Raw genomic sequence first — 24,835 nt, 5'->3', positions numbered from 1 at the left:
AGGAGAGCGACTTGGTAGCAGATTAGGAGAGTGGAAGGAACAGAGGGGCGTGGGGAACTGTAAACACATTGTAAGACAGAAATAACTCGATCATTTGTTTTCTTATTTATTAAATGCCTGCTGCACGACAGGCAGCAGACACCAGTGATGCAGTGAACCCAGGGTGTGGTCCTGGCCTCACGGGGTCTGTGGTCCAGCTCAGTGTCCGAAAAGCAAAGTGCATGAGGCTGTGGGGTGTTGCACCTAACCTGAGGGCTTGTTTGACTAGGTGACCTTGAATCTTGGAATTTATGAATAAGCAGGGCATTGCCGAAGTTGGGGGAGTAGAAGAAGGGAGCAAGGTCATTTCAGGAAGAGGGAAGAATAGACGGAGACTGAGGACCTGAGAATGGGGAGGGCTGTGGTGTCTGCAAGGAGCTGATTCTACCCGGAGAAAATAGCTCAATGTGTAACAGAAACAGGAAAAGAGGATAGTTTTAAAAGACTAAGTAGAGCTATGGGTCAGACCTTAAGACCGGTGGCAAGATACTGTGCTTTCTTGAATGATGACTTTCATTCTCTTGTGGGCAGGGTTTCGTTTTTGTTTTTTTAAATCCCATCCGTTTTCTGAGATCTAGCACATCTGGGGACTAGAAAAATAGAGGGATCTTTGGTAACGTAACTCCAGATGGAGCAGAAGGACACATTCTTCCAGCATCACAGCGCCCCAGAGATGGGCAAGCGTGGGGAGGCTGCTGTCATTGTTGTCCTGATTGTGTCCCCATGAGGGCTTGTCTAGCTTCCCCTCATCCACCCTGAGATCCGCAGATCCGGGTCCATGCAGCAGCGACAGCAGACAGTGTGGGCTAACTGAAAAATCATGTCAGGGAGCAAGCACAGGAAAGGCAGGACTCGGGGTGGGTGGTAGAAGAGAGGGGCAGGCAGGGATGACAGGGTGGGGAGTCCTGGAAGCCTGCGTGCTATGCCTGGGAGATTAATTTAATAAGGTCCCAAATAGCCCATCTACTATGGACTTGAGAGTTACTGGAATACGCTTCTTGGTTCTAAAATAAGATAAAATCAGGGTGTTCCTCTAGCTTCATGTCTGAGTCTCCTTTCTCCTCAAATCACGGGTGATGTAGGGTTGAGTTCTGCTGAGATGGGAGAGGTGAGGTCTTCCGCTCATGGTGGGATCATGAACTCATCAGGAGAGTGAAGAAAGTGGAAGGTAATTTTATACAGGATCAGCAATAGAACTAACGAGGGAGGCCTGGTTGGGTGGCTGGTCAGAGCTTCCACTGGCCATGCTAACGTCATGGTGGCCCCTTGGGTCCCAGTGGCATGGACCCTGGTTCTCAGAGTCAACACCACGATGGTAAGCCTGGGGCAGAGGGTGCAGTGATCTGCATGGGCTCTGCTGTGGAGCCCCAGTCAGTCCTTTCTCAGCAAGGGAGATGGGAATGTTGGCGAGATGGAGCTTGGAGTGCTGGAACATGGACTCCATGTGCACAGGGAAAGAAGTACAGATGGAGGAGAAGTAAAGATGGGGATGTGGGTATAGGGGGGTGGTCAAGGATCTTGGGGTCCCTAGAATAAGTACTGAGGGAGCATGAAAGTTCTGGAAGGATTGGAAGTTGTGGTTGGTGGACACGATATTTAAATCTATGACTTTAGAGGTGAAGAAGTTGAGTAATAAGCAAGTTCAGGATGTGGCCTTGGGGGGTCCACGCTGACCTTTGTCATCACCAGGCCCTCTCTTTGATCTACCATTCACAATGGTTTTCTCCCTCCTTTCAGCTTTGGATGCATCTCCCTTCTCAGCTATCCTTTCCCCAATTTCTGGTCCAATAAGAGGAACTCATAGCATCTTTCTTTACTTGTGGAGAAAGTTCTTTCACCTGTGTGTGATTCACTTGCGTTACCAGAAACTTGAGCTCTCCATGGTCCAAAAACCCTTTCAATTATTTTTTCTTCCCTTTATTAGAAACAGGAAGCTGTGCTTGGCTGGGGACACACTCTTCCAGTGTGCCGGGACTCACAGAATGTTTGGAATGAGGAACAGTGAGGGCTGGGGAAGACTCCTCTTCTCTCTCCTTTCCTGGGGGCATCTGTGCGTCTCCCAGGGATGGGCTGGGCAGCTGGTGGAGATGGAACGCCAGCCAGAACTTTCCTGTCCCTCGTTGCCGAGTCCTAGGCCTGAGGGAACATATGTCCTAAAGAGACAGGTGCATCTGAGGGCTTTTCTCCCAGCTCTAGCATCTCAGCTCAGGATCCACTGGGCTTTGGGTCTCATCTTTTCTTCCCAGTACTTGAGCAGGGTCTACTTTTGGGTTGTGTGCTTGACAATTTTCAGCCGGGAAGGCCCCCTACCTTCACAGTGGGATATCAGAGAGGTCCCCCTGTGAAGAAGCAGGAACTGAGCTGTCACAGGGTACACCTGTTATATACGCCTGGCCTGGCTGTGGGGAAGTGCTGACCTAGAAAGCAGACAGGTGCCTGAGAGGGGCTCATGAGGTGCCCTCCAGGCAGGGGCACGACCCAACCGCCCTGCTTGCTCAGTGCTGTCAGCCTCTCGTTCCCCTCGCACTTCATGTTGTTTGTTTGGAACTGTTTCTTATGTAAGGTCGATCTGACCACAGTATGTCTCCACGGATCAGCTAGATTGAACCAGCGAAAACATCATCTTAGGTTGGTGCCCTTGTTCCTTCTCACACTCCATGGGCAGTTTTCTTAAAGCTACAAGTTCAGCCAGAGGACCGGGATGGGGTGGGGAAACGTGCTGTGCTAGTAGGGACCTTTCTCAGAAAGACATGCTGTCCTGCAGTCAGAGCCCCCACAGGTCGGCCAACCCTGGTTTGCATTTCTACAGGGCAGGGTGGTGTTGCCTCTATGCCCTCCCCTCCTTCCTCCCAGGACACACGACAGCCTGCTCAGGGCCTTGGGGTGGCTGAGGATCCAGGCCCCCGGTGGAGTTAGGGGTGGAGGATACTGCTGTGGATACAGGTCTCTCCACTTTGCACTGGGAGAGGGTGGAGGAGGACAGGGGTCGGGGTGTGGATGCATTCTTGCCTAGAACTCTGTCCTCGCGGCCTTCATCATGCTCACCGTGTCTTGTCTTTGACTTTGGCTGAGTATTTAATAATTTAGCTTCAACTCACCCAAGAGGCAAAAGGCAGTGATGCAGCTGTGTCAGGAGAAATCTCGAATTCCAAGGATAACACTGCACCTGATTCTCTTTGGTAAATTCCACACGGTATTCACTCTTGTAATCAAACCGGTCCTAATTCCCGAATAGTCAAGCGAGGCAGCTGCCTCCTGAGGGGTGTGGGGATCTGAGGCAGAGCCCACACGGCAGATATCGCTGGGGCTCCAGAGCCCCTTTCCTTGAGACCAGGGAAGACTCGGACGTGGGGTTCTCGGGCCCATGAAGAGGCACCAGCTTACTTTGCAGATCTGAGAACACAGCTGTGACAAAGCCACTCAGTTTTCCTGGACCACATGGAGATCACACGACAAAGCATAAGACAACAGACTCTGAAGGACTTTCCTATTGTTCCTGTCATTTTTTTCTTTTTGGTGGAGGGAAGGGATGGTAAAAATGAAGAGGGCCCCAGAGGAAAGCAAGAAGAATAAACGTTTGGATGCTAAGGGGGAACAGTCTTCAGTAAAAGGGCATACTTGGTTAAAAAGCCCCCAAACAAAGGATGTACACCTGGCGGATGTCTTCAGAGAGCACCACGTGGAGCTGGTGGGAAGATGAGCCCCTCACCCTGGGAGAGAGGGGTGGTTGACCAAAGCTGGTCGGGGATAGTGACATAGCATATTTCTGTGAATTCACAAACCCTCTGGTCAGCTACAGGGGAATGAAGGGGAGAGAATAACCCCAGACAAGGACTCACTTATCTCAAGGATGGAAGGTTGAAAATAAACTTTGAGGCTAATGGACCACCTTTGAAATATTTCTGCCAGCAGCTCGGAGGGCCCAGAGGAATGACCAAGTTACCTGCCAAGTCAGGGCCTCAGGGAGTTTCAGGGGAGGCACCAGTGCCACTTCGGTAAGGAACCCCTGCTGTGGGTGCAAGCTGTCAGCAGAGGAATAGTCAGTCTTCCCTCCTCTGGGCAACAGGGGTGGTCGTGGTGGGCTGGGGGAGCAACAGCCTGTAGATCTCTCCCTGCAGATCTGTTTTCGGAGTCCATGAGCTGCAGCTGCTGAGTTTCCAGACACAAACAAGCCTGTCTTCTGTGAGCCTCGCTGAGCCCACACAGCAAGGAGGAGCCAAGCGGGATATTATTCTGCTCTGTGCACCAGGATCTCTGCTGCCAGCTGAGTGCCAAGCAGACTCTGTGCCTGGTAATGATGCAGGCTGTAGGGAAGGCACAGCTGGGCACGCGTGGGCAGTTACTGTGGACACACTTGGCCTTGATTATTTGAGGGAGAAAGAGAATGGAAAGAGACAAAGAATTGCAGAAATACACAGTCCATCTCAACAAAGCTGGTGCGCAACAAGGACAAATACGGCACTACTGGTCATCATCAACATGCCTGTGAGTGCTTGTTTATGCTGAGGCAAGCCCGGCCTCCCGCTCACCAAGGACATGGCAGTCAGGGAGAAGTGGTCAGTGGTGTCCACAGCCACCATGTGGAGTTCGCACCACGTCAAGACAACCCTCGGAGGCGGGGTCGGGACTGAATCCCATCTGCCTGCCCGTGCCCCACAACCAAATCCTCCTAGGGGCACCTTTCCTCTCACACAGGTTCCATGCAGCATCCTCTCTGCTGAGCCCACTTTTCATTAGAAGGGGTCTCAGGAGAAAGCTAAAGGGAAGGACCAGGGAGTCAAAGGGGACAGAAAAGGGAAGAAAAGGGGACAGAAAAGGGACACTCTTCATTAGAGTGCGTCTCTTGATGTTGTCTGTTCCTTTCCATCTACTGTCACCAGGGACTAAGCTCCTTGTACACCAGACCACAGGGGAGATGAGCTGGGGGCTTGCTCAGAGCCAGGCAGAGATGAGGGGACCTGGAGTAAGGTGGGATTAGGGGGTTCTCGGGCAGGTTTCAGGTGCTGGTGGGGAGGTCATTCTGTGTAACAGCGCTGATGGGGACAGCTGCAGTGTGAGTAGTCAAAAGAGTTGTGAGTTGGGGCTGAACTCGACATGGAGAGAAGGAGCTGAGGTCACTGGGATGATGGTCCTTAGAAACAGGTGCGGCATTCCTCAGATGCTAAGAGAATCTTGTTTCTCTGGCTGGTCGGTATGTAAATATGAGGATGAGGACGCATGCAGAATGGAATGGGAGAGGATTTCCCAAGAATAAGCAACCTGGGGGCATTGCCAAACCTTTGTTACCCCAGAGTTGGAAGTTTCCACTAGAGCAGGGCTTCTCAAAGCAGGGTCCCAAACTAGCAGCTTCCACGTCATCTGGGAACTTGTTAGAAATGCAGATTTGCAATCCCTAACCCACTGACTCAGAAACCCTTGGGGTTGGGCCCTGCCATCTGTGTTTCAAGCAGACCTTTAATGACCCTAATGCCCGCTGAAGTTGGGGAACCTCCAGTCTGGAGTATGCAGATACAGCCTTGCCTCAACTGGCTGGACTCGCAGATAAGAGCACTCAGAGGGAGGTCTCAGAGATGCAGGCAAGGTGCCAGCTTCCACTGGTGTGCTCAAGGTGAGCCGACCTAGTTTCAGCCTCTGTCCTGGGGCCCAGGGTCCCCTGCCCTTCCAGAGAAGTACAGAGCCAGATCAGACCACTGCATTGGCACAAGAGCACACTTTAGTTCAGAGACATATTTGCATAAATACTTGAAGTGGATCCACCCCTGCAGGTGGGAGCCTGAGAACACGGGGCTCTTCACAGTCCTGGGCTCGCAGCCCTCCAGCCGATGGGTTTAATGCTGAAGATAGTCCCGGTCATCTCTGAAGACACTTCAGGGCGCAAATAGGGGGCTTGCCGTGATGCTCACCATCACCCCAACTCCCCGTATCTCTGTGACTAATATTTTCCTCACTGAGGTAGATTATTTATCAAGGGAACCAAGTAGAAAACAGTTTTTTTTTTCATTTAGCTTTGCTTCTCCTTTTCAAACAGGCTGAATGAGACTTCTGTTTGTGTCCCTTTTTCCTTATGCCCTTTACTTGAACCAAGGAGGGTCCACCCCACAGCATCTGTGGTCTGTCTCTACTCTTCTCCTCTCCTCCCCTTGTAGATTCATACCCAGCTGGAGGGCCGTGGCAGCGTAAGGCCTGGGTAGGCCACCTCCAGATGTGGAGTCACCGTAGAGCGACCTTGTTTGCACCCCACACCCCAAGTCCATGAGCAGAAGCCACCCCCTCTGGATCACGAGAAGCAGGGCAGGCTTCTGCAGAGCTTGGTATCCTCAGGCTTCAGAGCCTCATCACAGGCGGCAGAGGTCTGGCCGCTGGGGTCACGGCACTGCACTGCCCGCCGCTGCCAGCCGGCCCCGCAGCTGTGAGAGCATTCAGACCAGGCACCCAGCACCCACTGCGTGCTGAGCAGGGCCTGAATGACATTGGTGGTTGTCCTCTCTCTGCTGCTCTGTTTGCTGGAGTACACATCGTCAGGGACAAAGAAGGTATATTTGACCTTGAGGGGATCCCCATGGACCTTCAGGAGCTGTAAGGTCAGTGGCTGGGGCAAGGACTGGAAGCTCTGCAGCCGCTCCAGGGAGGTGAAGGCACCGCTGTACCTGAGGACAGTCCCGTTCAGCAGGATGTACTGTTCTGTGGGAAAGATGGCGTTGTTTCCATTGAGCAGGTACTCCCCATCTGTGGTCTTCAAGGCCAGGTAGTTGCCGTCATTCTGAACTCCCGGCGGACTCCGCTGTTTCACATCAATGTTTGTGGAGCCAGCCGGGAAGGTGACAATGTCATTGTAGCCATAACTGTGACAGGAACAGAAAGATACCCTTAGGACCTGTGGCTCCCCCAGTCAGGCACTCAAGAGGTCAGTGTGGAGTGATTGTAGGTGGGCAGACAAAAATTTGCACTATCAAATCAGGAAATATTTGCCAATAAATCAGCTGGTGAGGCCAGCAAGAATGCTCTGTATGTTGGGATTTTTGCTTTGCCCGGCAGCTCTACTGTAAGTGTTTGGAGATGAGAATTGACGATAGCACAGAGGGGAATGCAGCCCAAAGGGAAGTGAAAGCTGGGCTGTTGCTGCTCAAGTCCACATGGAAAATTCTGCTCCCCACGCCCATTCCAGGATCTGACAAGATGGATGCCTCACTCCCTTCTCAGAGTCCGTCCGTTCCTGGAAGTGTGGCTGTGTGGCTCGAGGGCAGGGAGCAGGGTGGCACACTGTGCCCAGGGGCCTTCTCCTGGGTGTGCCAGCACCAGGAGCTGGGCCGTCGGGGGTGACAGGGTGCTCTGGGGCAAATGTTTTCACTTCATTGTGGGCCCTGGGCTTTCTGTGGGATGGAGAACCCTGAACTGTTATTCTTCTCTTTGGGGGTGGAAAGTATTTGGTCTCACAGGCTAGGAGGGAGGTGAAGAGGACTGAGGAAGGCAGTCACTGTTATTTGCTGTTCTTGCCTCATGCCCACTGGGAAGCTGTGAGAGGACCCTGGCCCCTATCTAAGGCCTGAGTGAGCACTGTGGGGACTCCCCCTTTGACTGCCCCACACCCCATGGTTCTTTTTTCTATATCACTGAGTTTAAATTTGAACAGACTCGCGAGTTGTATTTGAAAGCAGATTCTGTTCTTTGATTCTGATGAGATGAGGTAGCATGGAGGAGTTGGGTAGGGGTGCAGTGTGGCCATGGGCCCTTGCCCTTCTTCTCTACGAAGTGTGTGCAGGGCAGGAAAAACCCTCGGGGAAAGGAGAAACCTGGGTTCTCCTCCGACGTCGTTACCTACCATGGGGACCTCAGATGACTGTGTTAGCTCTTCATGCCTCAGTGTCCTCATCTATAAACAGGGAATGACCATCCTGGCCCTGGCAGACTCATTTTAGGAATCAGTCAGAAGCGAAAGCACTTAAATATAGAAGGGCTTCCCTTGTGGCTCAGCTGGCAAAGAATCTGCCTGCAATGCGGGAGATCTGTGTTCAGTCCCTGGGTTGGAAAGATCCCCTGGAGAAGGGAAAGGCTACCCACTCCAGTATTCTGGCCTAGAGAATTCCATGGGCTGTATACTCCATGGGGTCGCAAAGAGTCGGACTCGACTGAGCAACTTTCACTTCACTTCACATGAACTTATGGATTTAAGGTATGAGAAAGGATCTGGGGCTCTCAGATTCACGAAGCTCCAAGACTGCCAAGGTCCCCCAAGAACCCCCTTTCTGAAGATCCACCTGCAGAAAGGGCAGGACCCGCCGGGTACAGGTGAAATGTCCTCCCCACAGTAGGCCTGGAGGAGCTGCTTCTGGCAGGGGTCCCAATTACTCAGCGCAGGTCTGCTGCTGACTGACTCAGAGATGATGCAGCCCCGTGCACGTGGCCTCCAGCGGCCCCTCTGCCGGTCAGACTGCGCCACGTGCTCTCCCACCTCCTGACCCCTCACAACCACTCTGAGACAGAGAGGACACCGGGTTCATGCAGACGCTGCAGCTAGCGCTCCTGGGTATGCAGGGGCCGCCACTGTCTATCCCTAAAGCCCAGTCCACTCCCGCAGCTAGGGACAGCACTCCCGGGAGACCCACCTGGAGGGACTGAAGGAGCCAGACACCTTCCTGCATGAGTCGCCTTTGCCCCCACACACCCCACACTTGTCCAGCTTCTTAGGTGAGTCCAACATGTGATCACAGCCAGCCTTGACACACTGGCCACGGACACAGATGGCCAGAGTATCAGGTCCGCACAGGGTGCCATCGATCACCTGCAGAAAAGAAGCGGGGTCTGAAGGGACCTGAGCATCGATGCAGCCCGCACGTGGTCCGGGCCAGGAGGCCTTCCTCCCCACCCGTGCATCTGAGTTCCAGAAGGTTCCTCACCTTGTCCTCAAACATTCTGAACTCGCTCCGCCCCCTGGCTAGGCAGAACAGTTTGCAGCGGTCCCGGGGGGACACCCCCGCATACTTGGGGACCCACTGCAGTAGGTTTCCCTCCACGTCTGTGTAATTGTAGGCATTGAACTTCTCACACTGCTGCTCCCTGAAGCTTTTCCCTAAAAGGAGGATGAGAGGTCACGGAGTCACCATGCTGAACTGAAGCAGGGAGGACCCCGAGAGGGAGATGCCCAGATTCTGGGCAACCTTCTTCCTCCTGGACTTGACCTGGTCCCAGGATGCGGGTCACCTCAGCCTGCCCTGCCCTTCCTCAGCACTGACCTCAGCGCTGACTCATGAGGCAGGAAAGGAGCAGCCTACCCCGGGGGAGTTTTCTGGGAAAGACAGTGTTTCTATTGGGGAGGGTCTTGATTCTGCTTTACTGATTAGATTTCTCTCGTGGTTCAGTTGGTATAAAGAATCTGCCTTCAGGGCAGGAGGCCTAGACTCAATTCCTGGATTGAGAAGACCCCCTGGAGGAGGAAATGGCACCCCACTCCAGTGTTCTTGCCTGGAAAACCCCATGGAGAGAGGAGCCTGGTGGGCTACAGTCCATGGGGTTGCAGGAGTCGGACATGACTTAGCGACTAAACCACCACCAACACCAAACCTAGGTGCAGATGGGGATAGCTCAGTAGGCCTGGGAAGCGGAGAATGACACATGGAGGTATATTTTGGACCCTCTGCTAATCATGACTCTTGACACTGGACGTTTGGACAAAGGCCGCCTCTGTCCCTAATTCTGACCTTGCCTCTGCACTCTACTTGCTGTAATTCTGGGTGTCCTTGGGGGAGTCCACTTGAAGACACTGTGATTACCTCCAGCTCAGTAAGGCCCAACTCCGTGTGGTTCCTCCATCACTGGTTGACTCCTTGCTGGGTGGTGTTACCACCGTACAGCCTGAGACTGGAACCCTGATATCTTCTCTACATTTGGGCACCTACATCTGCTATTTCCAGCGTGCCACTAAGTCCTGTCCTCTGTTCAGGATGAGCTGAGGTTTTGCATGTTCCTTCCCACACTCCACAACTCACTCCACTGCTCACAAGCCAAGGCTGGGGGTTTCCTGTGAGACTTGGTGCCCAGTCTCCCACCCATCCTGCTGCTTCCAAGACAGGAAGACTTGGGTGTTTCCTTCTCGCGGTCCTGAAGTTAGCGCTGCTCTTACTGGTGAGGTTCCCCACCCAGCTGGACCCCGTCATGGTCTGTGGAGCTTCAAACCCCGGGTGGCCACACCCCCTCCTGAGAGTGGGTCGGGACAGCTGAGGCACACAAGAGGCACTGAACACCCACTGACGGAGATGGCTGGCACCACTGCACCTGAAATCCCGGTCTCAGCGGTCTCAGTTTCTGTCCGTGTCTCCGTGCCGCATATCATTTCCCTCTCCTCTCCTCTCTCTTATTTCCCCAGGAGCCCTTCACTAGTGTGCCAGGAGGATGCCCACAATTCCAGGCAGACGCTCTAGAGCCTCCTGCCATCATGGCTCCTCCTCGTCTTGCAAAACTACAACACCTCCAGACTCCGTTGCTGTTTGCCCTCCCCGGGCTGGGCTTCTGTGTTTGGAGGAACTTCTCTAACCTCCCTAAAAGTGTGTGCCATCTGCTGCCTGCCACACTTCCTGGAGCTGCAACAGGGAGGTGGAGCAAAGATCTGCAAGGACCCCCTCTCATGTCTCTGCAGCTGTCACTGCTCCGAGTTAAGGAGTTAAGGCGTGTGCTTTCTTGTGGGCACCGGGGGATGTGCCTGGGAGGCAGACATGAGGCCACTTCCCAGGAAGGTTCCTGCAGGCAGATGCCATGGCCCCAAGAGGAGATGGGCAACCTTCTCAGGAGAAGTGTGTGCTAGGATCAGATTCAGAAACCTTCCCTCTGCCCTGGGCTGAACATCGGCTGGAATGACCCTGGAGGTGGCCCTGACAACTGCTTTGGACAATGCCTCCATTGTTCTGCACACAGACCAGGGTTTAGACTCCTCCAGGAGGAGTATTACTGTTGACTCTCGCCCTCTGCAGAGCCCTCCCCCAGCTCCAGTGCATAAGCTGGTTGGGAGTGACGTCCTCCATGTCCACATCTCCAAAACCTAGGGCGGTTTCTCTCTTTGACTTTGCCAGGCTCTCCCTGCACAGTGAGAGCCGTCCCGGGGCACTGCAGGCTGCCCCAAGGTGTGGTGCCTCGAGACCCCGTTTCTGTCTGCACCCCGGAAACTCTGAGCCCAGGAGACCACCCTCCTCCAGGGATGTGCTGCAGTCGCCGCAGCAGCTGCTCTGGCCATTACCGTCCGGGGGGCACTCCTCGGTGTGGCACGACTGGTACTTGGCTCTCTGACCCAGGCAGTACTTCCCTCCGTTCTGAGGCTCGGGGTTGGTGCACTCACGGTATGAAAACTGTACTCCTCCTCCGCAGGTCCGTGAACATGCACCCCAGGGTCCCCACGGGGCCCAGCCTCCATCCACCACAGCCTGCAACACACAAGGCCGCGCTGAGTGGCGGGAGGGGAGAGGGCCTACGCTCTCGGTGGGACCTCCTCTCCTAGCTGTGCGTGTACTGGTGGGTGGAGTTCGGTAACTGCCCGATTCATTTTCCCAGTGACTCAGTGGCATGTGTGACTGCAGCTGACCACAGAGTCTGTGCTGGCCTGGCCCTCGGCTGCCTCCCAAGCACCCAGGGGTCTAGAACCGTGCCTTGCCCTTTGTAAGGTGCTCAGTAGGAGTTGATGAATCAAACACTTTCATGAGAATAAAGCTGAGGAAAATGCAGTGGTTTCCCATGGGAGCTGACTCTCCCAGAGTGTTTGGAGACACGGTGGCTGTCACAGCTGAGCAGGGTGTGTGCTGTTGGCCTCCAGCGAGTGGGGGACAGGGAGCTGCTCAGCCTGTACAGCCAGGCTGCACACAGCCTGGACAGCAGCGCTGAGGCTGAGCAGCGCTGACCTAAAGGAAGGATCTCTGGGAGGTGAGGCCGCTAGCCTACGAGCCTCCAGGTCCAGGAGTGAGTAGGACATGCTGGGAACAGTCACATCCAACTTTACAACTGCCTCTGAGGTCAAGCAGTTGTGATGGGTGGGTCCACAGAGTTTTCAAACTGAAAATAACTTTTTAAAGGTTACCAAAGTCATACGTGATCCTATAAAAAATGAAAAATAGGAAAAATGTGAGAGAAAGTAACACTTGAAGATATACCGCTACCTAGATGAAGCCATGGACGTGACTTTCATCAATATCCCTTTGCACCTTGGCTCTGACTATAGGTTCCGTGTTTTTATTTTACAGAGACATGATTCTGTCAATATATGCAGTATTTCCGGTCTGTCTTTTCCCCTTAAAAATACACTAGAAGCACTAGCCTGGGTTCACTTTTGGGCCACTATTTCCTGTGTGGAGCTTGGCTGCACTGCTGGGGAAGGTGGGAGGGGACCCCCTTCCCACCTCTCCCCTCAGGACTGTGTGAAGCCCACACTCCAGGATGGGGTTGGGAAAAGCCACATGTTGGGCAGGGGCCAGGAGGGGGCTTAGAATGAATCCATGAGGCCCATCCTGGCCCAAGCTTAGAAGGAACGTGTGGATTACCTGGCCACACAGGCCCCTGGGCCTCAGTGTACAGGATGTGCCCTGAGGACAGCCTTCCAGAGGGTGAGAGTACGGGCCACCCTGGTGATTCAGAGCTGGGTCAGACCCAGGCTGAGACCATCGGACATTGTTTCAGAGATGGCTCAGTGACTCCAGTTAGAGAAAGGTGACTAGCCTCACAGTTTGGAAGTACTAAGAGCAGGGCAAAGGAGCCAGCTGTTTAAAAACCCGTCTTGACATTGCCTTGCCTTTCCTGCAGGTTCACTCTGCCAAGTTTTCTCTGCTGGCTCAGAGGTGGTTCCCCTTCCTTCTTCCCTCCTTCTGGAATAAAGGGTCCCCACCCTTGTCCTCCCACTGTCCTGACCCCTAGCTATAAATTCAGTTCAGACACGGGTAGGGCATGAATGCTTTCCCCTCCTTCTTGATGGGGTGTCCCTCCTGTCACTCACTCTGTTTATAGTAGAACTCATAATGGCTTCTGTTTATGGAGTGCCCACGACAGTCTTGTGCAGGAGTGTTCTCACCCAGCACCAGTCCTCAAAGTCAAGTCCACGGCTGTTCCAAAGGCAAGCTCCCCAAACGCCCAGGCCCTGATAGCACCATCCATCTGCTCAGAGCACACCCTCGAAGGGCTCCTCTTGTGTTTGAATAAATACGTTTTGTTTTGTGTGTTAAAGAATGTGTGGCTCTATTCATAGTTGCATCTGGCCCCAAGTCTCCTGGTTCCTAGCTCTCAAGTGTGGCTTCCTCCCTGGAAACAGCCCTCCCCCCGTCCCTCTCCCTGACACCCCAGTGGCCGTCCCTCACCTCGGGCTTCTCCACTTCCTCCTCGGGCAGGCAGCTGCCCTCCCAGCAGAGGTGCCCGGGCCCGCAGGGTGTCCCATCGGCCCAGGGCAGGCTGGCATTCCTCGTGTGGCAAAGGGGGTCGGGGCCATCAATGCGGCACCAGAGCTGCGTGCAGGTGTTCTGGTCGGAGGAGTTGGGGCAGTGGCGGAAGCCCAGCCCAAAGATCTGCTTGCACTGTTGGTCCAGGTCGTAGAGGGCCCTGCGGCCAGGGAGGTCTGTGGGCAGGGCCATGGCCCAGGAGGGGGCGTCCAGAAGGCAGTCCCCTGAAGAATGAAAGAAGCAGAGAAACAGGAATAAGGGCCAGGGGTTCCCTCCTCTCACACGACACTCAAGGTCTCCTTGACCTCAATCCACAAACTGTCAACACTCCATCATCTAGAGAAATTCCTTCCAAGTTTTGACTATCAGTAGCACGTTTATTTAAAGGATTGTATTTCTCTGTCATCCAGAATGTCTTATATGTATTCAGTGTTTACCTAGGGAAAGCCAGCTAATTGTAGCACTAATCTAAGTCACAGTATAATTAGGGATGTAAATGGACTCTTAAATCCAGGCCCAGAGAATGAAAGCCAAAGTACTGATGTTTGAACAATCTATTTTTGCATCAAGAATCAACTGTGTCTTCACTTCTTTACTCCACAAGCCAGGCTGCCTGCACCAGGCACTTCGCCCCACTCCTTGCTCTCAGGGGGCGTTCCTGCCTCTACTGTTTTCACGCTACCCTGCGATGTATGGCTCCAGCCGGAGGCTCCCTTCTCAGCTCTGTATGACAAACATTCTTCCATCCCTTCAAGGTGTGTGGGAACCCACCTTCTCCAACAGACCTTCCCAGACCACTTCTACCTGCTCTGCAGATAATCTCATTGGCGCTAGAAGCTGGGCTGAGGACCAGCAGGCTAGAGGAGTCGTTAGAGCACCTCAGCCCTGGAGGGCAGTGAGGACACAGCTGCCCAATGTCTCCCATCCCGAGACGCAAGCAAAGCAGGTGCCTGCTGCTGGCCAGGGAGAAACGGGGACCTACTGTACCCGTGGTCCAGGAATGTGGGTGCCCGCCGCCAGCCAGGGAGAAGTGGGACCTACCATACCCACGGTCCAGGAATGTGGGTGCCCGCCGCCGGCCAGGGAGAAGTGGGGACCTACCGTACCCACGGTCCAGGAATGTGGGTGCCCGCCGCCGGCCAGGGAGAAGTGGGACCTACCGTACCCGCAGTCCAGGAATGTGGGTGCCCACCGCTGGCCAGGGAGAAGTGGGGACCTACCGTACCCGCGGTCCAGGAACTCTCTGAGGAATGAGGCGCTGCAGGGAGACCAGGGCCGTGTTTTGTTCAGCTGGACGTAGAGTGGCGCCATCATGTGGTGCTTGTCCAGGGGCCCAAACAGCCGAGTACAAAGCTTGGAGTCGTCGTGGGGCATGCCAAGGACGTGCCCTGGGGAGGATGAGACCCCTGGTCCACCTGCCGCCTCCACTGCTGTCAGCCGTCCACCCATGGGGCACAGTGCTCTGAAGGCCTAAGCAGTGCCAGCTCATCCAGGAAGCCCACCTGCTTGTTCCTCAAGGACAGTTCTCAGCCCACTCTCCCAGGGGAACTGGGAGCACTGGGGTCCCTCTCTTTTCTGCTGGGGCCTTTCCTGATTCACACTCCCCTTAATCATTTGCTCACTTTCTCACACTGTCATTGCAGTTGACCTTAATCCTGACTGCTTAGCCAGGACACCCCCTCACGGCTCTGTCTGAGCACTGGCGTTTCCCCTTGCCCCCTGAGGATGGCCCTTCACTCAGGGTGGCGGTGGAGAGCATGAGGGCACAGTTACTCTGTGACAACCAGGAAGCACGGCACAGTCCTGGGGGCTTCACCACTGGACTCTGGAAGGCAGGTCTCCCCAACCCAGCAGTCCTGGCCTCTGGGAGTAGGGGATCTTACCGAGCTCATGGGCCAGAGTGTAGGCCGCCTGCAGGCCCTGGTCCTGGATCACGGCACAGCTCTTGCTGGGTTCACAGATGGTGCCAACGTTGGCCACGCCCAGGGTGTCGCACCTGCCCTCCTGCCCGCAAAGGTTCTGCTCAGGAGAAAGCGAGACGTGAGGACAGAAAGAGGACAGGAACTGCATGTTCCTGCACCTCCTGAAATGAGGGAGATGTTTTCAGCCAAATCTCTATTTCTTCACAAAGGACGTTTGTCACCTGCATCAGCAGGACAGCAGGCTGTGGGCCTGGGAAGTCTGTCCTGGGAGGCAGGATAGCCTGATGAGTGGTGAGGCTATGAACTCCCCTCATACGGAGATGGGTGGGCCCTGATCCCTAGACCTCGGGTTCCCCAGCTGTGAAGTGGGGCTAAACATGCAGCATTGGCCTCGGGTTGTCTTGAGGCCTGGAGCGCAGGGAGCAGGGCCTCCACCCATGATGACTCTGGCTAGGCTTTAGGAAACCACCTGCTTAAACCTCACCAGGAAGGTGGGCAGGCCTCCTGATTTGGAGACATTATGGGAGGAGCCTGGTTACCTGCCCCCGGGGTTTAACCCGGGTTGCAGCTGCACCTCTGGACTTTGCTCCAACTCCGCATGTCTCTCAGGGCAGTTTGAGCCCTTTTTGTCTTGTCATGACCTCAGCAGACAGCTGGTCACAAACTTCTGGACAAGAGCCCTTACGCATTCCTCTGCTTCCCTTGAAATACCTCATACGTGTCCTCATGACCTCCTCCTGCCCCCCTCCCCCTCGTCCACATTCAAGGCTCTCTGTCCAGCTAGGGCCAGCAGGGAGCCAGTCCCCACATTTGGGCTGGCTCCACATTTGAGCCACACCCCCTCCTTGACCCACCCGGTGCCCACCCCTTCCCCTGCAATGTCTGGAGGCCCTCAACCTCTCTGGTGAGCAGGACGGCCGTGTCGAAGTGCTCGGGGTGCCGGTCTCTGGGCTGGTTGACGTCCCGCTGCCAGGCGCAGAAGTCGCGCAGTATCAGCCCGCTGTTGTCTGACACCTCGGGGCCCAGCTTCTCGTCCCCCGTGATCACCAACTTTATCATCACTAGGTTGACGGAGTTACCGATGCTGGGGTGCTTGTAGATGCGGGCGGCCATGGACATCAGCATCAGGATGTGGCTCTGAGGCAAGCAGGGGTGAAGAGGGAGGGGTCAACCTCCCAGCAGTGCCCACCCCTGCTGTCACCTGAGCTGTGCACTCCTCACTGCAGGGCATTGGTATATTGCCTCTTTGGGTGGGCTCCTAACCGACCCTCCTGCCCCGCCAAGCACTGGCATTATTTCCCTTCCTTGTACGTATTAGAAATTCATGGCCGAGTAAGTGGCCTGAGGTCCACAGCTAGTGTGTCAGCCAGCCCATGAACCCTGAAGGCCTGGCTCCAAAGCTTGTGTGTTTAACATCCTTCCCAGACACACATGGCCATGGACATCTAAAGCCATTAAAATTCAATCCCATTAAAATCACTGTCCCTCTGCCACACCAGACACATTTCAAGAGCACCAATAGCCACGTAAGACTCGTGGCTGCTGCAGAACACTTCCATCGTCACAGAAAGTTCTTCTATTGGACTGCACGAGTTATCTACTTTAACCTGGACACCCACCGTCTCCCTGCCAGCCACCCCTGCCCTCATGCTCTCGGCCCAGAAGCACTGTCTGAGCACTCAAGGTTAGGGTCCACGGAGAACTGTCCTCAGTCTGCGGGGGTAACCCCTACTCTTCAGGAAGGAAACTTTACTGTAATGGTCACTCCTAACAGGAGCTCCTCTGCACCAGTCGCAGACTGGATGTGCGTCACCTCAGGAAAGGCTCACAGTGATCTGGGCAGTCATCCCCATTTCTCCAACGGAAGTGGAGGTTCTCACAAGTCAAATACCTTGTCTAGAGCCGCCCAGCTCTTAAAGCTGGGGTATCTGGGGTATAGCACAGGCATGTCTGCCTCTGAGGTCTACACTCTTCTCATTAAGCTTCCCAGGGCCTGGCCTCCTGGCTTCTTCCTGGACAGCCCAGGGGGTTTAATCCTCCTCAGCTTGGGGCAGGAGAGAATCAGATGGGCTGGTGAGACCCAGGCTCTCAGGCTCACACTGCTTCTGGTCCCATCAAGGTCAGAGGAAGAATGGACGTCACCGCTTGGCCTCTGCCCAACCCTGGGCTGCCAACGGCTCCCAAGGCCTCTGAGGAGGCCAGATCAGGTCACTCTCCTGCCTCTGGGACCTCCAGAAGGGTGTCGTCTAGGATCATTCTACAGATCAGGAAACCGAGGTCCTCCGCCAGGAGTGTGGCCAGTCCTGCTCCCTGCCCCTCAGGGCTCCACCCCCCGTAGCCTCTTTTTCTGCCCTTCTGTGATCTGGAAGGTGGGACCGGAAGGAAGGAACCGAAGGCGAAAGGCTATAGTGGGACATTCCGGGGCTGAGGTCACGTGTGGGAGTTCCAGATGAATCCTATTGTTTGTGAATAGGATCTGTCTGTTCATCTCACCGGCAACCAGCCAGATATTTGGTAAGCCCTATAAACAGGGGTCGGCAGGTCACTTAGTGTGTCAGGCATTCCAGCTACGTTTAGGCTGATGTAAACATCTTATCAGCGAAGCTAAAACTTGGCACTCTCTCCTGGAGTCAGATTCCTGAGGGAAACAAAGTAACCAACTCATTAGGCAGCTGAGGGTGAGGGCTGAGGAGTGGCAGCCTGTCAGGCTCCTCCCTCCAGTTATCTGCTGCTTCCAGGGTGCCCCCCCCGCTCCTCCCCCCCCCGCCCCCAGCCAACCCCTGACGAGGACCAGCATCCAACTCCTGGGACAACCTGCAATAACCTGCAACCCTCCTCACAAGAGAACTGCCTTCAAGTTCCAACATCACAATCTCAAAACTAGGGAGATGATGTTTGATAAAGAAGGCATTTAGGCGAGAAATGCCAGCTGCCCCACAAACAGTCCCTAAAGGTGTGGAATAAGGAACCAGTGATCTAAGGTTTAAGAAGGCTCTGGTTCCCAAGCTGCTCCATCAGACTAGCAGATACTGTTAATGGGTCGATCCCCAGTGTGAACCGAAGGTACACGAGTGCATGGGATGCGCGACCTGACACCGAGGCTCATGGATTCTCCTCCCCAGGGTTCAGGGAGCTCATAGCATCCTCTCCAAACATCATGCAAATAGCAGGCTGAGCTGGCTTGAGAGTTTTCCTTTTAGGCAGTGGGTTTTATGGGAGGACATTGAAGTTTCCCTTGGATGCTCTCTTCTAAGATAATTCCCATCAAAAGAGGGCTGCCAGGCCTGTATGGTCCAAAGTGTCTGTTAAAGTCTGCTGTCCTGGCCTGGCCCACCTACCCTTTCTCTCATATCACTGAGCTTTTGGGGATGAGAAGTTCCTCCGAGGACTGGTGGCTCGGGTGCCTGTGCATCTAACTGACCCTGGGGGTAGGGAGCTAGGCCTGGGCAGGTGGGCAGCTATGAGACCATGAACCCCACTTCTGGGCCTATCTCCTGGTCCAGAAGGGTAGGTCTGACTTCCAGTCCCACAGAGAGCAGGCCCAAAAGCGCCATCCAAGGCAACTCTGGTGTTAGCTGGGCTTTGCTGAGCATCTGCTGTGTGTCAGAGCCTGGGTCAGATGCCTTTTGTATTTTCCTGTCCCCTCCAGACCCTGCCAGATCCTTGGTATAACAGTGCCTGTCAGGCTGGTGAAGAAATTGAGGTTCAGAAAAAGGGGTAACTGCTCAAGTCACGCATTTCTATTTTCCATCAAAGTCTATGCTCTTCTTCACGGCACTGACTGCCACCCACCTTTGCTGTTGCAAGGACAGCTGCAACACATGAGAAAAAAGTATGCAAGCAAGACCCCGTGCCCTTGACATTGCCTCTGTCCCACCTGCCTTCCCAGTGGGACAGGAGGATGGGTACGTGGTGACTCAAGGGCCGTTGAAGACTATGGCCTTTTTAAACTGGGAAGTACTTTATATGGTCGCTCATTCTGATGCCAACAGACCGAAGAGATGAAGACTTGGTCTTTTCCAGTGGGGCTTCATACTTCACAGGCATAATGTGCCTGCGGAGACTCAGACATGTGTCTGCTCTGTTATTGTCCAAAACAGGACACTTCTGAGAGTAAAGATGAAGTGTTAATAATTACACCAAGACAATCCTAGCCAGGGGTTGTGCTGGGCAAGCCAGGGTACTTGGCCACTCTGGTGACAGGGCTGGTGGGAGACATTTTCCTGGAGGGCAGTGGAACGGGGGTGAAGTGACTTAGCCCTCCCTGAAGCCACTGGCTAGTAGCTTGACTCTGGGATGCTTCTGGTCTTCTCTGGGGACCTCCCTGCTCAGCAGCGACTTGAGAAGCTCAGCAGCTGATGGTCTGGCTAGAAAATTTTCCAGACTGAGCGTGGGGCGCTGCTCCCCACTCTCGCCCCTTCCTGGTGCAGTTTCATCCGGGAACAGTCAGCAGCGGCTGGGTGCAGACAGAGTTAAAGGTAGTCCCTCTTCTGAGGTGGTTCCCCTTTTCAGAAAGCTCCCTTTGTCTGAGCTCCTCAAGTGTACAGAGTCTGGAAAACTTCGTCATCACTTTGCGGTGAAGCCAGTCGTGTGCACGGTTAATTCTTTCTCTGGCCTTGAAGGCAGTTTCTGCTCAGGACTGGGCCTCCCACTGTGGCTGGATCTGTTTGGGCTGCTGGGCTCAGTGACCCATTCCCACAGCATGGACGATGTCAGGGGAGGCAGAGCCAGAGTCACAGGCCCTCCTGGTGCTGAGCAGGCGGCACAGCCCGGCGCACCAGCACGGCCGTCGGGTGAGGAGACCTGGAGGAAGTCACAGATCCTCTGCAGCCTTCGCTCTCTTCCTCTGCCCCCTCACAGGTGTTTGCACTGCATGGTCCCTGTAAACCACTCTGCAGATTGAATGTCCTCAGCGTGTGACTTCCCCACGAGGTGCTGAACTTTCCAGAAGGCTCACTAGGAAGCAGCCTCAGTGATGCTTAGACTAGACTCCATTACCAAGTCCAGGTGCGTCTCTTCATGGGGGAGGGGGAAGCATCTCTTTATCCTCGTTACACACTCTGGTGGCTGGGACACCCCAAAGCACCTCCATCTGTGTGAACGAGGTCTCCAGGGGACTCCTTGAAGAGTTACTTGCAGAGAACTAGGTTATATTTGAGGAGGTGTGTCTGGGCAGGCCAGGGAACCTGGCCTTGACATTCACTTGTGCCTTGGCTGAGCTCATGGGCTGGTCCAGGGGATTGAGCTGAGAAATTCAGGTCTATCCTGTGGCATCTCCACAGCGGGTGAACAGTCAGAGCAGAGGGGCCAGGGGTCAGTCATAGAAACAGCTATGCCTCAGCCTCAGCCTCACCTGGGGCAGTGATAGCAGAATGGAGGCAGTGATGGGATGAGACCAAGGGAGAGGTGGCAGGGCTGGCCCCAAAGGCAGAGGGAACCCTACCCACCCAGGGAAGGACCTAAGCTTTCAAGGTGCCTGATGGCTCTTCTGGGGTGTTCTTCTGACCCAGGGGGGTGGTGGGCTGCTGCAGCTGTCCTGTCTGAATGTCCAGAAACCTGTGTGCGTGGAGGGGACCACGTGGGACACACGCATGCTGGGTCATCCAGCCAAGAGTCCTGTGAGAGTGCAAGTGGCCCTGGGTGCAAAGAGGAAGCCAGCTGTCTGGTGCAGCAGACCTGGGGGCAGAACCCAGCCCTGCCCGTGCCTCAGGGGCCTGGGAACCCTGGTGCCTGGCAGCCCACATGTCTGCTCTGAGGTGGCTCTGACAGCTGGAGCTGCCAAGCACATGCTGGAGGCAAATACACAGTATCTTAAGTGTTTGGGCATCGAGCTGAGCGGAGATGGTAGGGAAACATCAGGGAGAACATTTGGACTCTGAAGACCGAAAAGCAATGACTTTTCCTGCGGCTTCTCCCTGTTCTTGTGGGCTTTCCTACTCCCGGTTGTTAGGCAGCTGTCAGAAAGGAATCGTGTGTGGGAGGGCTCAGCACCGCACTCTGGGTTTGAGGTGGATGGACTTTGCCAGGGGTCCCCTGGTAGCCAGGTGTGGCTGTCCTCAACCTGAGATGGAAGAAGCCCCACCTGCCACCCTCTGGAGGACCTGCTGGGGCAGGAGTCAGAGGAGGTGGCTGGCACCTTCCCCCGGCTCTCCTGGAAGGCCGGGAAGCAGATACTTGGTCAGTGCTGACCCACAGTCCTTGGGCAGAACTGGACTGCAGGGTCAAAGCTGCCATCCCAAGCTCTGGGAGGAGCGAATATACAGACTGCCAACACGGTGCCTGATGGGTTTGAACCACCTTGGCAGCATCCAGGGGGGCAGCCACATGGACCTGTCACCTCCAGTTCTTCCCATCTTTGCAACTAGAATGCATTTCCCAGTGACTGGCAGACTGAGAAAGCTGGGACAAGTGATAGAAGGGCCCACTGTGCCTCATGTAGACTGTTGTGCACAGGTGGTGCCAAAGCCCCCGAGGCAGGCATCAGCTGGGCACAGGCTGAGGCTAGAATAGGAATGATAACCAAGACTGCCATCATCAAAATGGCAGCAACTGAGCTGCAGCTGTGGCCAGGGTGCCCATTTCAGGAATCGGTGCCCTCTAGGTAGGTCAGTCCTCCATGTGGCTCGTCTCTGGTTCTGCGCTCCCCAGGATAAGAGAAAGTGCGGCCTCACCTGGAGCCTTCTGCTTCACCTGGTCCTTGGAGGAGGTGCTGGGGTGTAGGATGACAGACACACCTCCTGCTGAGTCCGCAGCATCAGTAAATCTAGCTGGAATCAGCCTGGCTGCAGGAGCTGTCCCCTGGACTCAGTTCCCTGCCCCAGCTCAGTAGAGAGCTGTGTCTGGGTGGAGGGCAGCTCAGGTGGGCCGAGAATAGTTCTGGCTCCACCAGGAACACTCACCACAGGAGGTCAGATCCCCATCGTCTTCTCCTTCCCTCTCCCATGAAGCTTCAGGTTCCTGGGCTGAGTCCCCAGGCAGAAATTCTGTTCCCCTCCCTTCTCGTGCTGACGCCGGTGCTGCCAAGTTCTGCCAGGGCTGAGCGCCAGGTTGGCAAGGTATCCGTGCCCCTGATCAGAACCAGCTGGGCGCACAGAAGTTGGGCAGCCCCTTTCCAGCCTCAACTCCCTGAAAACAATGTCTTTCACTTAAGGCAGCCTCAGTTCTGCAGGCAAAGGACACCTTTGCATCCCAGCGGCCATTCCTTGGGAGCCCCTCAGGTCTGGAGACAGTAGGGGGCTGAGAAATGGGGCCTGGGGTAGATGCTCTTCCCAAATGCTCACTTATCGTCTCTGTTGGGCGAGGCAGGTGTCTGGGGGTGGGGGTGCTTTAAAAGCCACCTTCAGTTCAGCATGTGTGGGATGGGGGTAGACATGGAGGAGGGCGCCCAGAGCCTCCCCTCCAATTAGAAGGGAGGTAGTGGCAGGAGCGGGTGGTCTCCTGGGTGTCAGAGGTCATGAAAAGAGTTACTTCCCTTTCTCAGAAAGGAGAGGACCTTGCTTGGGGTGAGGAGCGGGAAGGATTTTTCTCAGAGGGACAGGAAAGGGAAGAATTTGGAGACTCTGGGAGGTGATCAGGGTGTCCCTGCACAGCAAGTCTTACCTCTAGGTCCTCTCCGTAGAAAGCAACCATGGATGCATCCGCCACCAGCAGCATTTCCACGAAGCGGTCCTCCGACACAAACCGTTTGGTCCTGCTCTTGGCCCCCAGGGTTGGTGGTGGCTCGCTGGAACTTTCTGCCTCCTCTTCTTGGCCCTCCTCGTCGTCCTCCTGTTTCTCCTTTTCCTCCTCCTCCGCTGTGTCGGCCGTTCTCTCCGGCCTCACACCCTCTCCCTTCTGCGCCTCCCTCTCAGACGCTCTGGACAGGGACTGGGCTGCAGTGGCGGGGTGCACGTGCCCCCAGCGCTGCAGGAGGTGTGGCTGATGCAGGGAGCGCCCAGCGCCTTGGGGCTTGATGGTGAACTCCTGGCCTTCCAGCAGGAAGGTGCCGCTCAGCCCGCGGCAGAGGCTGACGGCCGCCAGCGACGCGGGATCCCGGTTCACCGTGCCCGAGAAGATGCAGCCGCGCAGCTCCCTCTCGCTCCCGGCCGCCCCGCCGGAGCCCCCGAGGCGCGCGATCTTGAATTCGGGCGCCAGGAAGCTGTCTTCGGGCTCCAGGCGCAGCTCCAAGTCGCGGCCGAAGGCGGACAGGTGGAGCGCGACCTCCCCGGCGATGCTCTGCAACCGCTTGGGCACCACGAGCGCGGAGGCCGGCCTCCTGCCTCTGGGCCGGGCCGGGGCGCCGCGGGCGAGCGGCGGCGGCAGCAGCAGCAGCAGCAGCAGCAGAAGCAGCGGCCACCGGGGGGCGGCGCGGGGCATCGGGGCTGCGGCGGCGGCGCGGGAGGCGCAGGAAGGGGGCCCGGCGCGGGCAGGTGCGGGCGGCCCAGCCGCTGTCCTCCCGGGTAGGCGCTCGGCGGCTGGCCGGGCGTGTGTCCGGTGGGCGTCTAGCGGTGGCGGTCCCCAGGCAGCCTCTCCGGCTCGCGCCCGCCGGGCCAGTGGAGCTGCAGCAGCTGGCGCCCTGGCCGCGTGCGCGCCCTTCACGCCCGCCTCCTCCACACCCCGGGAAGCACCGAGTGGGCTGCCGAGCTCTTCGTATTTATACTTCCTTCCCGGCTTTGACATAAGAGGTTTATTTTTGATCTCTCACTATTCCCGTTTCCCCTCCCCTGGGATCAGAGAGAGAAACTGAAAAGAGAGAGCAAGAGAGGAGAGAAAAAAATTCTGGATGAAATGTAAAACCAATCAGGAGTCAGAGAGACTGGCTCCCCCGCCCCTCCTCCTGTAAGAGTCAACGCCAACTCTTTCCCCCTCGTTTTCCGTGGTGCCACGTTAATTCCTCCAACTCTGGATGTGCCCTTCAGTCAATGATCTTGGGGAGGCCCCAGTCGCTCCCTCTTCTCTGGTCAAGTGCCCAGGACACACCCCCAGGAGACCCTTGCACAGGTCCCTGCGACAGTGTCACTTGGGGATCTGACTGTGCAAAAGCGGTCTCCAAAGAAAGTTCCAGAGCTTTTCACTGTAAACCCAAGGAGAGGTGTGAGAAAGATCATACTAAACTCAAGCTCCCTGCTAAAAATCACGTTTTTCACCCCAGGCTGGGGATCAGGGCAAACAATACCACCTGGTTCACACAGCTAAGGACTCTGTTACTGCCTGGTCAGAGGCTGGGGAGGGGAGCAGAACTCAGCCAGGCGGTAAGTTACCAGAAGGGAGGTGGCAGCAAGCTGGGATCACTCCAGGGCAGTCAGCGCTTGCAGCTTCATCTTTGTCCCTGAAAAGTCAGCTGGAATAGTGCTCAGCTGCCTTGGGACCTCAGGACGGGTGGCACTACTGCTTGTGGCCTTGGGTTCCAATGTGGACGTGAGTGGATTATGGTGTCCTGCAACATTGCCTCCCCCGGGGTGAGAGGGGCTGTAACCTGGAGAAGGGAGTGGTACG

General features: G+C 55.5%; 1 protein-coding gene across 1 annotated transcript; it reads right to left on the bottom strand.

The window, feature by feature from the left end:
- Positions 1 to 6,316: 6,316 nt before the first annotated feature.
- On the bottom strand, positions 6,317 to 23,716 carry ADAMTS8 (ADAM metallopeptidase with thrombospondin type 1 motif 8). Its single transcript, XM_068978909.1, has 9 exons — positions 22,961 to 23,716; positions 16,259 to 16,498; positions 15,323 to 15,458; positions 14,660 to 14,827; positions 13,362 to 13,663; positions 11,264 to 11,447; positions 8,934 to 9,106; positions 8,643 to 8,818; positions 6,317 to 6,881 (listed from the first exon to the last, which is right to left on the bottom strand). The coding sequence occupies exons 1-9, from the start codon at positions 23,714 to 23,716 to the stop codon at positions 6,317 to 6,319; spliced, it is 2,700 nt and encodes an 899-aa protein (XP_068835010.1).
- Positions 23,717 to 24,835: the final 1,119 nt, after the last annotated feature.

The sequence above is a fragment of the Capricornis sumatraensis genome, chromosome 8 (assembly GCF_032405125.1).
Source record: "Capricornis sumatraensis isolate serow.1 chromosome 8, serow.2, whole genome shotgun sequence".
Classification (NCBI taxonomy): Eukaryota; Metazoa; Chordata; class Mammalia; order Artiodactyla; family Bovidae; genus Capricornis; species Capricornis sumatraensis.
The sequence above is the reverse complement of the archived record's forward strand: the minus strand, read 5'-3'. Positions and strand labels throughout refer to the sequence as shown.